A 16,725-nucleotide genomic window follows, 5' to 3' on the forward strand; every position below is an offset into this window, starting at 1 on the left:
GTGTTATCTGATTAAATCCTTGTTTTCCTCATATATAATATATTGTTGTATTATCGATAAGTATGTTATTAATATAAAACTATTATGAATTACAATTAATGACTTTTTATCTTTATGCAGTGTCTTTCAGAAATCAAATTAATAATTACAAAGGCCAGTATGCATTTTGTTTCAGTCACTCCAATCTGAAAAAACTTTTAAATATGGAATGAAAAATGAATTATTGCAAAAAAGAAAAATCTGTTCCCATTTCCTCTTGTAAAGCGAGCAAATCCAGAGACCTTGCTCATTAAAGTAGAATGCCCATAACTTTATAATAGTGAGAAAATCCTTTTTGCTTTCACCTGTACTGCAAATAAAACTGAACTAGCTTCATAGGCATAGTATTTCAGCAGTCACTTTAGTCAGCTTCATATTTATTGGGCAAGAATTGAAGTTTTCCCTCATAGACTCCCATCAGAGTTCTCTCTCATACAGCTTTCAGTGCTTGTTAACAAAGGGCAAAAGTGTTGTATAGTGTAAGAAAAGATACATTATTTTTTCAATAGTGTCTGAACAAGTCAAAAACATAAGGCTTGGTTGTTCCTAGGAATTCCTGGCACATCCACCTTTTCACGTAGGCAGTAAGGCTGGGAGTTCTGTGCCTTATAGTGGTATCTGTATCCTAGTGTTCCTTGTTCCCTTTGCTCTGATCTAAATCATTTCACAAGGCTTAAATTGGAAGAGAACTGGAATTAATAGCTTGGGAATGTTGTAGCTTTTAGTATTTTAAACTGTGTGTGTGTGTGTGTACACTTTTTCTATTTTAAAGCAATCTATCTTGGGCAAGAAAGAGACTCCTGTAGATCCTAATGAACTGACTCAGGGTTCTCAGGTCCTATTGCGTGACCAGAAGTCTCTACTGAGAGACTGAGCAGTTCTCTGAAGTCTTTCTCAGACACTATATGCAAGAATCTATATCCATGTGCACAGAAACCATGGTCATTATGAAAAAAATTAAGAGCATGAGGTTATTTTAATACATCAGGATTTTTGGACATTGAAGAAGATAATCTGAATTTATGCAAAATAAGATGCCTGTATGAATTTTGAAATGTCACTGTTAGTTCAAGATTATATGATGAAAAATACCTGTATGCCTTCCAAAACTTATTCACCTTCACAGATAGTGTTTTATTATTAATAGAAAAAAAAAAAATAAGGATAGGTATGATTAAGGATTAAGGATTAATCATTCCACAGTAGGATGGTATTTAAATAACATGACGGGAAAATTATGTGCTATGAGCATATTAAAACAAAATTACAATAACGGAGTACTGCTTGTTTTGCCTACGCAAGGGTTTGGTTACCTACTCTGAACATTAAATTTTCAGTGCAACTGGAAAAGTTAAACTACCATATACATGTATTTACTGTTTCCTCCCAATGTCTGTTAATCCCATCCCATGTGACCCAATTTCTTAAAATCTTTCTTTATGCAAAATCACACACACAAAAACATATTAGAAACTGTTTATATTATGTATGTTCACATAAAACAGTGAGGTAGTTTCAAAAAGAGACAGAAGATTGGCTATAACCCTGTGAGCACCTGTGACGTGTGCTATCATTGTGAGGCACCACACACTACATTTAAATTTGTAGTTATAAACCCCTTACATCTATAATTCACAAATTCTCTCTGGACAACCCCTTTTCAAATTAAATTTTCTTTATTTATTTTTTTGTAAAATAGCAACGTGGTATTTAAAAACAACCTGTCAATGTCATGAGATATGACATGATCTATTTATTTTTATCCTGAGCTATGTTTGCTGATAACAAACACAGTTAACTCACCATCAGCACTGAACACAGATGTCTGTTTCTTTGAATGTAGGATTTTGCTAAGATTCCCCTCACCTTTTAAGTAGATGGAGGACTCAAATTTATTGTAGCCTGATATCACCACACTTCCAGAACTATGTGTCAAAAGAAAATGTCCACTGATATCATAACATTAGTTTAGCCAGTGAAAGTATGCTGGGCAGAAAGTGGAGAAAAGCCTTATGAACCTAAATCTTCGACATGGCTCATAATTAATGGATAGGTTATTATGTTTGTAATACACATCCTAGATTGTCAGTGTGGTAGTGCAAGTACCTTCTGTCTTGAGTGAAATCCCATAGATCACATTCTCTGTTCACTCAGCTCTCGCTTCTATTTCTGGATAGGACTTTTTTGACCTAAAGCAGTCCGTGAATTTCTTTTTTCTGAAAAAGAACTGGTAGCAGTAGATCACATCTATATGTTTCCATCTCTGATTACCTTCTGTAACTTTTATGCATGGAGAATTTGCACGTGAGGAATTTTCAGAATCAGTAGCGCTACAGTTCCTGCTAAACACCGTGATAAAATTCCTTGGCAAAACAGGGAGACCCTACCTGTGAACAGGCAAAGGAAATACGGAGCCCTTGTTTTCCCCAACGCTAATCAAATTCAATGCAGTGCAATACTATTCGCGAGACACAGACCCCATGCACGTAGTTCCCGTGCCCAGAGTGCAGCTGCTGCCGCTAGTAGTGATGAAGAGAGACACCGACAGGCATTCCACCGCGAGAGAAAAGCGACCCAAAGAAAGACGCTCACCTGAGCAGCACCGCAGCTTCCCACAGATAGAAGCCTGAGACAGCGGCGCGGAGGTACCTCAGCCGTGCCATGCTGCTCGAAGCCGCCGAGGAGCCCTGGAGCGCCCGCGTCCGCGGCATCGACGCGGCGAGCTCGGCCGCGGCGGGCGGCGCTCCGGGACCCTGGAGAGCTCCGGCGGCCCCGCGCCCGCCGCCCGCCTAGCGCCCGGCGGCGCCCCGCGCCCTCCCGCTGCGCCCCGCCGCTCCGTCCCCGCCGCTCCGCATGGCAGCCGAGCAGGAGCCTAATCCCAGGAGCGGCGGCGGCGCCGAACCGCGGCGGCGGCGGGAGCCCACCTCCACGTCCGCCTGCCCCCGGCGCCTGCCAGCAGCCGGCGCCCCGCCGCCGGCCGCATCCCGGGTGCGGGGGGCGCCGCAGACCCGGCGGCGGTGGGGTGGGCGGGAGCGGGGTGGGGGCCGGCCCTCGTCCTCCCCCCCTCCAAGTGCGCCGCCGCCGCCGCGGAAGCCAACTGGGAAGGTGCGGGCACGGCGCCAGGGAGGGAGCCCCGCGGGGTCTGCCTGGAAGGGGAAATGGCCTCGCCGTGGGCTGGGGCTGTGGGCTGTACTCGGAACAGCCCCTACCCCATTGTTCTCCCTCCTGTGGGTTGTGGGGTGATGCCTGCACGCGGGAGCTGAGGGGTATTCATAGAGCCTTGAGTCCGTGAAAGGGCTGGGGAATGGCGTGTGTGTATGTGTGTGTGTGGTGGTGGGGGGGGGAGTTCTCTGCTTTGCCTGCTGAGCTGTTGGTATGCTTTTTCTTATGAAATTAACGGGGGAAAGCCTTTCGAATTTCAGACCCTTCTATTTTGCAACTGCAGTGCCGATGGACATCGGAAAAGTATTGTCCTATTCCATTCATTAGTTGAAAAGAGATGATCTAGTAACATCTAGCAGTCTAATAGCCAAATCCAAACAAATTCAGTTTTTAAAGTCAGGAGCTGCTTGCATTAGAAAAGGATAAAGATTTATAATCTGATACTAATAAATATTGAGAAAATCTGTATGGTTTGTCCATGAAGGAAGATGAAAGATGTATGAGGAAGGCTATACCTGTTGGGGGACAGATAAGGAAAGTATGCTTGAGAGTGTAGATTGGGAATATTCTGAGATGGTTTTTAATAAGGAGCCTTTGAAGACCGACACGTAACATTGAAGAACCAGTGGAAGGAGAAATCTGGGAGCAGTTTAGGGACAGCTCTCTGCACATGCAAAATGTATATGGCTGGGCATAATCTCTGTCTGCCTAAATGTAATCCACTGGCTTGCTTTTTCCTGTAGTCACTGATTAGTAACTAGACAGCAGCCCAACTACTTGTGCAGCTGCATTGGCAACCACATGATTGTCTCAGGCCAGAGTCTTATTTACACCAAGAGAAAGCCACAGGAAGCTCGAGTGCTGAAGAAGAAGGGAGGTGATGTAGAAAGAAAGCGAAGGTTGGACAGCAAGATTGGACACAAGAAGTAGGGTAAAAGAAACTGAAATTTGATGGAAATATAATAAACTCATTACAGAAGATGGAAATACTAAATGAAATATTGAGCAATGTTTTTACATTGAATAGGAAAAAATAGATAAAAAGATGAACTAAAGGTCATGAAGTAAAATAAGAAACAGAGTGGATATTCTGTTTGTTTGTTTGCTTGGGGTGGGGGATTTGCATTCCTTTTATCTAAGGTTAGAGTGTATGCTAGATACAGACATTTTTCATAAGAAATCTTTAGAGACGAATATTGTCTTTTCTGCTTCAGAAAAAAAATCCTAAAAGTAGTTTTCAATTCAAGTCTTAATGTAGGTTTTCTATTTTCCCTGTATCGTTAGTTTTCCTTCTTCAAAGCTGTTCAAGCAGACATCACTAAATTATAGCTCTTCCTCCCTTTTTAGATCTAGTTTGGCTTTCTTTGTTGATACCAATCAAGTGCATGGCTAAGGAAGATAATAGAATTTCTCTAATCTATTTCCTTTGTTCCCGGAGCTTTTTTTAAGTAGTGGTTACGTACACTTTGTATTCAGTACTCTTTAAGTTTCTAGATCCACTTTGCAAGAAGTTTTTCTTTTTGTTCTTACTCTTACCCTGGCATTGATGACAACAGCAGTCATAAAAAGAAGCTGTTTAAATTCTTAACAGTGGCGATCAAAATAAAGAATGCCTCTACTTGCTCAAGGACAGCCTGACAAAGTATGTGCTCTACAGAATCAGCGTAGAGTACTTTGTGTGTTCAGAACAGTTGATTCTTATCTTTCCCTTTTGATAAGTATTTAGTGAGGTTGTTCCTCAAGGCTGTTTGTGCATTGTGTACTTCAGCAGTGAATTGATTTTACATTTCAGTCATTTGCACTGAGGCAAGAGGCCTTTACTGGTGATGCGAGTAGTTCATGCTACCCACATGGATTCTCCAGTTCTCCAACAAGAGCAGTTCTATGAATTATAAATACAGGCCATACTTCAGATATGTCAAGTTCAAACTTCTTGAAATTTCTGTAGGAAAAACACATGCTTGTGCTATAAGTAGCAACTTTTCTGTTGCATCATTTTGTTCTTCTAAATACAGATATTGTCTTCAAGCTTTATAAAATTACCATATAAGTAGTGCTGAATAATAAAATTCTCACTTCTGTGTGTATTCAAACAGTTCTCCAATAACTTATTAAAAGTTCCAGTTCAACAAAACACTCAAGTGCATACTACTGACTTCAGTGAGATTAGAAGTCTAGTAGCATATTCTGTATTTAATCAGAAGCTTTGATAAAATATTACCTGACTGTTTAAAACTCAGTTTTAACTCACTATTAAACTAGTTAAACTAGAGTTTTAACTCGCTATTGTTTTAACGACCATCTTTTAATTCCTTCCATATTGCTACTGGAAAATTTGACGACTATTATACAAAGCAGAATGCATGGCTTTGTCCAATCTAGAAGATTGTAGTGGTATTTCTAGATACTTCTGTTAGATATTTTAAAAATAGTGTGACCATAAGATTACCCTATCTCCAATGCTAATATTTTTCATTTCTAACTGCCTCATATATCAGAATAACAGCGTCATAAAATATTGTTCTTAATTCACAACAGCTTATCTGGTGCATATGTAACATATATTTATAAAACTGAGCTCTGTAATTCACTTTTAGTAGCACTGGAAGTTAATGAAGTACGTTCTTTATGAATGGAAAACACTTGGATGTCAAAATGAAAAGTTTTCACCACGATATGTTAGTTCACGTCAACCTGTGATTCTCGTCACAATCAGCAACATGTATAGTGGCTACTCCTTCTCTGGTGCAAAGTACTTAGGTATGTTTAAAAGAAAAACATTGGTATTTATGAGCTTGAGATTTCTTCAGAAATGGTAGCCTTGAAGTCAACTATGATTTAATGTTGCTGGATGTAAACGACCCTGATGTGTATCATTACAGCAGATCATTTGGTGTTGTTTTTTTTTTTTTTTTGTTTGTTTATTTTTTGTTTTGCCTAGAAAGTGGGGATACTTGAAAAGCTTTCTGTATTTGGACTTAACAAGACATAAGCTTAGGTCAATTTTGTAGAATAGCTTGCTTTAATAACATGTAATTTATACAACTGAATGCAAGATCATGCAGCTATTCAACAATAATTATACTGAGAAGCTAATGAGCAGATATAGATTGAGGGATTACTGAATGCACTTTTTTTGGTGTGAGTCGTAGAAAATATAGTAAGACAAATTAGTTGTAGCAGTATTCATTAGAAATTGTTGTTATCATTGGATTATGTCCATTCCTGGAAAATGTTATAGTTCATAATGTTTAAATAATCATTCTGTAAGAAGGATGCTGACAAACTTGAAAGGTTTCTGAAAAGAGCTAAAAGAATACTACAATTTGGAATACATTTCTTACATAAAATTAAAGCAGTTCAGCCTGTTTAAATCAGAAAGGTTGAGATGCACTTTATACACCTGTATGAAAGATTGTCAGGTGAAGGTAATTCTTTAAGCAAGTAGAGGTGGCAAATTAGCAAGACTTGAAACTGACACAATATGAATTCAGAATAATAATTAAAAAAATATCACTTTGGAGTAAATAAAAGCTTGAAACAGCTAAAGAGCAAGCAGAGCTGATCACCATTTAAGGCCTTTAAATCCAGGTCAACTGTAAGTTCTGGATTTGATCCAGAAGCCACTGGGTAAAAATTGATGAGTCTTGTGATTCAGTAGCTCAAACTACATGATGTTTGCAGTGTTAATACGTGACTCTTTAAAACCACAATGTTTTGTCATGACATATTCAGCTAAAAAGTTAAAGGTAGTTAAGTTCTTAGAAAAGCGATAAATTGACCTCATAAACATTGAATTGCTTCTGAAGTGGCCACACTGAAAGAGAAATACATCATAACAGTAAGGTATATAGTTCTTGTGTGCAGTCTTTACCACACTTGTATTGCCAGTTTGTACTTTCCAACATGTTAAGAAGGTGTTATGATGGGATATGACATCACTGTTGTTTTAGATCCTGGTTTTACAGAGACATGTTTGATTATGTTAATTAATCTGGCTTTCTCAGTACACAGGATTCCCCAGGATGTAACTCATTCAACTGTGAAACCCCAGAGGCTTTGACCTATTATTAAACATAAAACTACAAATAGAACAGTTTTTTTTGTTGTTGTTGTGTTTCTGAGAACCACAACCTTAAAATAGAAAGGACAGTCTTAAACTACAGTAGTAATTGTCACTAAAAAGAAAAATAGTTGTTTGCTCTACCTCAGTAAGTATCAAAAGACTTAGCAACACATTCCACTCTCTAAAAATAAAGTGGAGAGTCTATATTGGAGCATTTGCCGGTTTTCTCTGTAAGAAATATAGATGCTCCCCACAAGACTGAAACATAACATTCTTCAAGATGTCTTAGCTCAAGAGCCAGTCTTGGGCTAACTAAAATGAGCAAAATTTTTAGTCTGTTTTGCTTAACTATTGGTTGGGACATTTATCTTCTTGATACATGAGAAGAAATTGTTACTGAATAGTTAATTGAATAATTATATTATTTAATTTAAATAATCATAGAAGTTCAGATAATTTTTCTTCTCTAACACCTTCCATCTTAAGCATTAATTTTCTAGTGCAGATGGAGTTGCCTAGATCCATTGACAACTGATGTTCCTCTATCCATCATGTTCTTTAGATCTGTGCTAAATGATACAAGAATCCCATCTCTGATGGGACTATGATTATTTAACATTTAACAGTAGTAACAGAAAATAAAATGTTAATAAATGATCGATATTTTACTTTCACAACTAGAGCTCATCCACTGTTAACGAGTGGTATATTTTAGGGTAAAATGTATAATATGTAAATATCAAATGTATGTACAGCAGAATGTGGAAAATCAGCACATGGAGAACAGATAGGAAACTGCAGGCAAAAAACCTATGTTCTTGTAATTAACGTGTATATATGTAAAAATACTACTCTGAAATTGTCTGATATCTACATACAGCATTGTTATTAAATATTAGTCAGTGTAATTAGAACATTGCCATAGCAAATGTGCATATGTATGCATTGTATATGCGTACAACTAAGTAAGGTTATATATAGAATGCAAATCTGTATTCCACAGGCACCACTGAAAAAAAATACTGAGGAATAGGTGAAATGTTTATATTCACCATAGCGTGTTAGAGCAGAATCTGATCTTTTCTTTGTGCGCTTATAAACATAGAATTTGTGTTAGATAACAGTCAATGGAAAATGAGCATTTTCTTTTTGTATTAAAAAAAAAAAAGAACAAACAGTGATCTGAAAGAGGCAGAAATGTCTGTGAATCATTATACACATTGTCCTGTCAAAATCGGAAAGATTTTCAAATTAATTTCATACTTTGTTATTAGCTCCATTTATCAATCAAGGCATCAATCCCTTAAATACCATGTTTAGCTCAAAGCAAGTAAGCTGTTCTGCTGGAGTTAGCAGCCTTATTAGTATTTTGGTGGTTCAAGCCTCAGGGGAGACAGTGCCTACTAGGTAGTGAGTGCTCCTTTTTTTTTCTAGGTAATTACTCATTGTGATCATAGCAGGACAATGCTTAAATATCCAGAGTGGCCTGACATTTTCCCAACATGAAACTTTAAGTTTCTTCTAAGTTCTTCTTTTGAGCTCTGTGCTTTTTCATCTGTGGGATAATGTTGCGTACAAATAATTGCCTTTGTGAAGAAAATCACACATAAATTAAATCGCATAGATTTTGATGCTAAATACATCATTGTTTGCATGACTGAAACAGAGTTTTGTTTAAGAGCATTTTAATAATACAGTTGAAAACGTCTGTGGGCCTTTCTATTATAACGATGACACCTCAGAGTTTTGTTGTTCAGACTGAATCAATATTTGTGTTTGAAAGCATAGATTAGGTATGACATTTGCAAAATCCGCTAGTATTGGACTACCTTTGTTCCTATTGGAATATTTTAAATTGAAGTTTAAAAAAAAATTCTCCAAATAAGCATGTCTCTGCCCAGAAACCAAAACAGCAAAGTCATGGTGATAGCAGGCATGTGGGAAATAACAAGAACCAAACCTGAGACCCCAGATTTTCTCAACCTGACACATTTTACCCAAGTTTTTTCATTCTCCTTTAGAGAGAATACAGATCTTGCAGTATACCAAGAGCCACAGGTATGAACTTAGGAAGAGGGTGATTTCTAAAGACATAGACCAAAGATGAAAATCTACTACTTGTTCTCTCTTAGTTCCTATATCTCTACTGATTGTACCTGCAATGTCTAGCATAAAGACATAGAGAAAGGACGTAAATCTATTAAGACAATTGTGAGCTATCCACACTCTCAATTCACTCCTTGAATTCCTGTATGATTTAAATAATTTGCAGATTAATTAATTACGATGATGAGTGAAGTGATTCCTATATATAAGACCAGGGGTAGCTTAGTTTGGTAACACGCTGTTACTTTATAAACTCTGCTATTCAAAACTGGTTTTCAGAGCTGCGATTGAAAGCAAAACTATTTACATCTACTTTTTCCTGAATAGCTCTTCCCAAACTGATTTTAACATCTAATGGATATTTCAGTTGATTAATTTGCTGGTAAACATATTTTTATTGTGATAAGTGATTCTATAATATTATTTTTATGAATAGTATTTTTTGTATGGAATTAGTGGTTGACAACGTTTTGACTTGTCTATAACAAGTGGACTGTTTGCACTGAAGTGTAATGGTCCATTTCTCTGACCTCACCTCTTCACCAAAGTACCCAAGAATCCTGCACGGGGAAGCTTTTAAAAGAATTGCAATAAACATTAACTCCAAATTTGAAAAACAGAACAAGGTGGAATCATACTTTATTCTACTGTATAATAACTGATCTATTAGCCATTTCCATTTTGGGCAGAATATGATTTACAATAATTTAAGAAAAGGGACTTAATATGAAAAATGATACAGGCAGTGTATTGCTATAGCACATCCTAACCTGCATTCCTTCTATCATAAGTGTTTTAATACCTTAGGATTTTGGAAAATGTATTCATGTGAGCAGTCCTGTTTGGGTAAATTGTGAACTGAATCTTCACTAAACTTGCTGAAGTGTTTTCACAAAGGAACTTCGGAGTGCCAGTGAAAAATTTCTCAAAGGAAGATGCACGCCTCTCAGATTTGCTACAGACTGAGTCTGGAAAAAAGAATCTGAAAGAAAATTGGACTTAAGAACCGGTTTCACTTGTAATGTTCTTCAATCCTTGTAAACCCAGCATTTAATCACATAATACAGTAGATTGCCATAAATCATAAGATTCCTTATAGCTATCAAGATTTTGAATCTGTTCATGCTCTAAGTCAGAGATGATTACTTCTAGTTTAGTGATCCCAGATAATTTCTTCCATCTCTTTTTTTTTTTTTTTAAGTAAAAAGTAAGGGAAGTATCAGGGAAAGTTTCTCACTGACAGGGTGGTGAGATGCTGGCACAGGCTTCCCAGAGAGTCTCTGGATGCCCTGCACACCCTGGAGGTGTTCAAGACCAGACTGAATGCAGCCTGATCTGTTGTTTGATATAATGGCTGGCAACCCTGCCCATGGCAGGAAGACTGGAACTTGATGATCTTCAGGGTCTCTTTTCAACCAAACCATTCTATGATTCTATTATTCTAAACTCTCAAATGGACTTTAAAATTTTTAATCTCCATTATTGTACAGATATTTGTATTTCCAGTGTTACTTGTCATAAAACCAGTAAGAGATTTAAGTTGTTATTTTAGAAAAAATGTTTAATGTTTCCTTGTGGTGGGACATATTCCAGCTGGCTGATGGAATGACTCAGAGATGAAGGTGCATCTCAACAAGGTTCAGAGGAAACAGTGCAGCTCAGAAGGGATAAAATCAATATAGGTCAGCAAAATTTACCTTTTATGGAAAGATAACAGTTGTTCTTAGTGTGAATCTGTGGTTGTCAGGGAAAATGATTTGAAGCATCAGTCAATTGTACACACTACTTCAAAATTATATATGTAATAGCAAGCAGCTTCTCATAAATCATTCTAATCTCTGGCATCAGGTCTTTAAGATAAAGGATTGCAACAGTACTAGCAAAAGATTCAAATTTTTCCATTGCAACCTGCATATTTTACAATTAACAACTTTTCTTATAGCAGTGGTTTTAGTATAGCCATACAGAGGCATAATTTGCAGGTGGAATTAATTACCACATATTATTATTATTTATTAATTTTACAATTAATTCCTAAATCAATTAATTCCTGATCAATGCATTAAAAGCTGGAAAAATAACAAAGCATTGAAATGTGAATGATGAGCCATGTCTATAGTTATTTTATCTTATTTTTATCCTATCTTCCACTCAATTATTTTCAGAGTGCTTTCAGTAGACTTGACTATGAATGGAAAAACACTATCTGGGACAGAGAGGAGGAATACCCTGTGAAGTTTGCAGACAAAATGGTCCAAGGAGCAATAAAAGGAAAGGAATTTTTGACACTTATGATTCTACATGTTTCATTGTAGATACTTGAGCCAACATTAAATAAATTGGCAATCTTAACATGCTATTGCACTGCTTTGCCTTTGCCTAATTAGTCATGTGGGAAGGTAGTGTGAAGGGAATGGGATATACATCTGTTTGCACAATGCTAATTCCTCTATTTAATGAGGTCCTGTGAGTACTGTGAAGCTGAACACAGATCTGAAAGTTAACTTCTGAGACATCAGACTGTGGAGTGATCTGATGCTCTGGTTCTACAGAATAAAGATCCTTTTTCAGAGCAGCAGCCTCTGCGCAGCGTCAGTGCCACAGACAGAGCTGACACCGTTGCCACCTGAGGCCAGTCAAGTCCTGGTCTTTATTCTTCAGAAAGGGGCTAATCCTGTGAATGAGCAGCTCTCTCACATACATGGTAGATCTTTCCACCTTCTTGTGGCTCCTGTGTCATTTGAGTTCGTCCCCAGGACAGCAAAGCAAAGCTGAAATGCTGACTATAAAGCTTTGGAGAGAATGTCTGGATTCACAGTCCAGCCCGTCCCTGGAGGCATTCAAGGATGAATGCCAGGCTGGATGTGGTTCTGGGCAGCCTGGTCTAGTGGTTTGTGACCCTGCACATAGCAAGGGGGTTGAAACTAGATGATCATTGTGGTCCTTTTCAACCCAGGCCATTCTATGATTCTATGATTAGGCTTAGTCCACAGCTATTGCAGGCAATCACACTGTGGAAAGTGATCCACAGTTTGATGACTGTAAGTTCTGCAGTGAAATTATCTAACCTTTCTTCTGTCACTGCTCTGAGAAGGCTAGTATCTCCTCTTAGAGATGTACTATCTTATAGCTTTGACTATAAGAAACTTTTTTTCTAGTTCCCACCCTGATTTACTCTTGCTAAGTTTAAATTCACATACAGTTTTCTGGTTGATTGGTTTGTTTTTGTTCTTTCCTAACGATATTATTCTTTTACTTTGTGTTTACCTCAGGAAATGCATTTATGAAGTGAACTGAGCTCTCTCAGTCTTCTGAGTAGCTTTTCTCACCTTTCTTTTTTTTTTTTTCCAGTCTGAATTTATCTTTCTCAAAACTAAATGACAAGAATATAATAGAGTTTTCTGTATAAGGTCAGCTCAGGACTTTATACCATGGTACTAAAATTTTTCCTTAAGAAAGAAAAAAGGAAATATTTCCCAACATATGGGGAAAAAAAACAAAACAAAACAAAAAATATGTTCTGGACAGATACATATACATTTGGAATCAAATAAAAGAACATAAACAGAAATATCCCTGTTATTAGGCTTTGGATCATATTGTTAGATTTTATTGTCTTGGTCCTTCATCTTTGTTCTTCAGAGCTCATGAAATCTACAAGGTTCAATGGCTTTTAAATGTACCGAAGTGATCAGTAAATAATGAAGGTTCTGGTCTACTGATAAAACTCTAGGCCTAGATTTCTAGCTGTTCTGTTTAATGTCAGTTTTAGTATCAATGTAACTCCTTTAACAAGTTTCTGAATGCAAACAGAATGCAAGCTTTTCTAAAGCAAGACAGCCAAAACTCCTTTGCCTGTTCCTGATCTGTCTGCACTCGTAAAAACATGCTTAACATAGAACTGGCAGGCACTCTTACATTGCTTTAAATGTTAGTTGATGTTCCGGTCTACTAAAAACAGCTCAAACGTGAGAACATATATTGATGCTGCTACAGTTTAATGAGATTGTCACCAGAGGAAAATGGAGTAGGCATGCAAAAAAGGAGGCTACAGTTTCTTTCAGGGCCTTTTCCAAATTAAAGTGAAGGCAGTTCAGGTACATAACAACTTTCTCTACCCTTAGCATTCCAATTACTTTAAGATTCATTAATTAATCTTAATTTATTTGCCGTATTTCAAATTATTTAGAACTCTGAGTAGGCAAGGAGTAAAATGTCAAGCCACTCTACAACTGCCATAAATGGCATGTCTCTATAGACACTTTTCAGGACTGTAACTACACCAGTGGATTTTAATGCCCCTGATGCAGCCTCCTCTCAGGGCTCCATCCACACTCAGCATCAGAAGGGATATAAGATTGCTATCGTCTTTTCTCTTATTTTTGTCTTTTACTATTCCTAAAATCTCCTTGATTCAAAGCAACCCTGCATGTGAGCCTAGTAATGCCATTGTAGTTAAGTAAAAAGGCTTCAATCCCAGTGTGAGGTACTTGGTAGTTCTGCCAGTCTCCAGAATAGTTTCCCACTGCTGCTGTCTGGCTCTGAGTCATAGCTTTCTCTCCAGTCTCCTCGTTGTTGGATCCTCCCCTGAACCTGGTTCACCAATTCCTATGTTTGATACTTTGCTGTATGAGTTGCTTGAAACTTGTAAGTTTCTAGGAAGGTGAAAAGTCTCTACAAGAATACATTCAAAGGTGAAAATAAAAAGCTCCTGTTCTTATATGGTAGCACTTCACACTTACTTTGATCCTATAAAAGGCCAGACTGTGAAGACTCAGTATACATACTGCATACATCTCACTGTATCCACATCCATGTGTTGATGATTTCTAATTAAAAAAAATGCTGGCATTGACAACTCTCAGATAATATATTCTCCCTTGGCTTTTTCCTCTCATGTCATCTTCAGTGCTATAGAAGTGTATCTAGTTTTCAGAACTGAAATTATTAAGCAACTTGGTATGCCTGACCAAATTTAATACTACTTTAATATTAGTACTTCAGAGTACTTTTATTTCAATACTAAAAAATATGTATTAATGTAGAAATATATTGCATAAAAATGAGGTTATGTAGATAATTCGTGTTTTACCTGTTGATTTCATACAAACATACACCACCACAGTTTATTAAAGATGAATACTACCTCCCTAAACTTCAGTAAAAATCATGTCAAAGTAAAAATAAAGCTTAAAATGTTAAAAAAAAAAAGCTTGGAATTCAAAAACATTCTGAAGTATAAACAAATTCCAATAACATATGAATTTTGAGAAATAAATCTGATTATAAAAAATTCTTCCAGTAGAGCTAATTCTGAGTGTGCCTTAAGCTAGCTCTCTCTAACCATATGTCCCCACCACTCTGCTCTAATTTAAACTCCAGACTTTGGCTATTTTATCTACCGGTGGTATCAAATATTCAGCAGGTAAATTAAATTACTCAATCTAGTTTGACAAGGTAACTACAAAAACGTGGACCTAAATACCGGTCCCTTTTTTGTTTTTATCTTTTTTTTTTTTTTTTTTTTTTTTACTTCAGGAAAAAAAAATCAGATATGCTTTTCTAATCTCTTAACATGATGGAAAAGTACAGCTACTGAAAAAGAATCATAAAATATCCCAACCTGGAAGTGACCCACAGGGATCATGGAGTCCAACCCCTGGCTCCACACAGAACCACCCAAAACAAAAACCCTGTCTGTGATCATGGTCCAAATGCTCCTTGAGACCTAGGCAGCCTATTCCATGCCCATGGCCCTCTGGGACAGAATCTTTCCCCAATCCTCCCTGATGCAGCTCCATTCCTGTCCCTCAGACCCAGTTGCTGTCACCAGAGCAGAGATCAGCACTGCCCTTCTGCTCCCCTCATGAGCTTTTTTTTTTTATTTTCAGCTTTTTATTATGAGCTGCTATTTGTTCCCCATTAATGTTGTTCTTTGGAGTTGAAGATAATGTCAGCTTTCTTTTTAGGTTTGCTTTTTCTCTTCTGAGTAATACTGGAGTACAGGGACCCACCAAGTTTAGCAATGATGCTTTTACATTAGTGAAGCTCAATAAGATGTTTCTTTGTAGCATACTTCTCTGGAAAAATCCAGAAGTGTCTTGAAATTTACAAAATCTCATTCAAGATTTGGATTCTAGGGAGCTGGTTCATCTGCTTTGTAGATGCACTGGTGTTCTACTTGTGTAAGAAGGGTTTGGAGGAAGGCTATTTCAGTATTTGACCCCAGGATATCTTTTATAAGCTGTACTTCTGACTTTCTGTTTAGCTTCTGCTCATCTGTAGTAAATTATGTTATAAGGGAAGGGGACTAAGGAAAGCCTCAAGAGAGGCAGTTCTGCACAGTCTTTTTTTTTTTACTTAATTGATAAATTTAATGCAACTATCTGGTGGTCTTTCTAATTAGGCTTTTCTTAGCCTCATCATTCTTTGGAGATTTGAGGGAAAAAGTGCACTTATATCTGAATGGGATATATTATTTAAAACTCTATGAAGACAGCTGCTGATTTTCGTGATTATCCTCCTGATCTGATCAGGGATTCTAATAGCTTTGCAATGCTGTGTCCAAATATCCATGTCTGATAAGTAATTTTTGGCTCAGTCAGATGAATGCTTGATGACAGAGATAAACTTTTGTACCTGTCCATTTAGCACATTGCTGTTGTGTCTTGCAATAAAAACCTATATGTTTCTGAAGCTGAATTTAGGTTTTTATTTTTTAAAGACAATTTATTAAGTGCCAATTTGGAGGATTTTTTTTTTTTCCAGTAATGGTCTTCTATAAGAACTACAAGGTTGAAGGAAGTGGTTATCTCCCTCTACACTGTTCTGGTGAGGCCATCTGGAGTACTGTGACCAATAATGGGCTCAAGAAAGACTGGGAACTTCTAGTGAGAGTCCAGAGGAAGGCCACAAAGATGATGAGGGGCCTGGAGCATATCCCTTGTGAGGAAAGGCTGAGAGACCTGGGACTGTTCAGCCTGGAGAAGAGAATGCTGGGGGGATGTTACCAGTGCTTATAAATATAAGTGCTTATAAATATCTAATAGGCAGTTGTCAAGTGGGTTGGGCCAAGATCTTTTCCGTGGTGTCCAGTGGCAGGACAAATGGCAGTGGGCACAAACTGGAACATAGGAAGTTCTATATGAACACTAGGAGGAAAAGCATCTTTACTGTGAGAGTGACAAAGCACTGGAACAGGCTGCCCATATACGTTGTGTTTTCTCCTCTGGAGATATTCAAAACCCACCTGGATCCTTTTCTGTGTAACCTACTCTAGGGAACCTGCTTTAGCAAAAGGTTGGACTAGATGGTCTCCAGAGGTCCCTTCAGTTCTGTGATTCAGGTCCCTA

At 37.6% G+C, this 16,725-nt stretch overlaps 2 protein-coding genes across 3 annotated transcripts in view; one reads left to right on the forward strand and one right to left on the reverse strand.

Moving 5' to 3' along the window:
• GLRA3 (glycine receptor alpha 3) overlaps window positions 1-2,751 on the reverse strand; it is a 77,697-nt gene extending 74,946 nt beyond the window's left edge. Inside the window, exon 1 of the mRNA XM_015276538.4 lies at window positions 2,632-2,751. Within this exon, the coding sequence (XP_015132024.3) occupies window positions 2,632-2,750 (119 nt within the window). The 5' untranslated portion in view covers window position 2,751. The remainder of the gene's footprint in view (window positions 1-2,631) is intronic.
• The window catches only part of LOC101750640 (translation initiation factor IF-2-like), a 255,334-nt gene that overhangs the window by 135,946 nt on the left and 102,663 nt on the right, over window positions 1-16,725 (forward strand). The window lies entirely within an intron of this gene.

Source organism: Gallus gallus, chromosome 4 (genome assembly GCF_016699485.2).
Source record: "Gallus gallus isolate bGalGal1 chromosome 4, bGalGal1.mat.broiler.GRCg7b, whole genome shotgun sequence".
Lineage (NCBI taxonomy): Eukaryota > Metazoa > Chordata > Aves > Galliformes > Phasianidae > Gallus > Gallus gallus.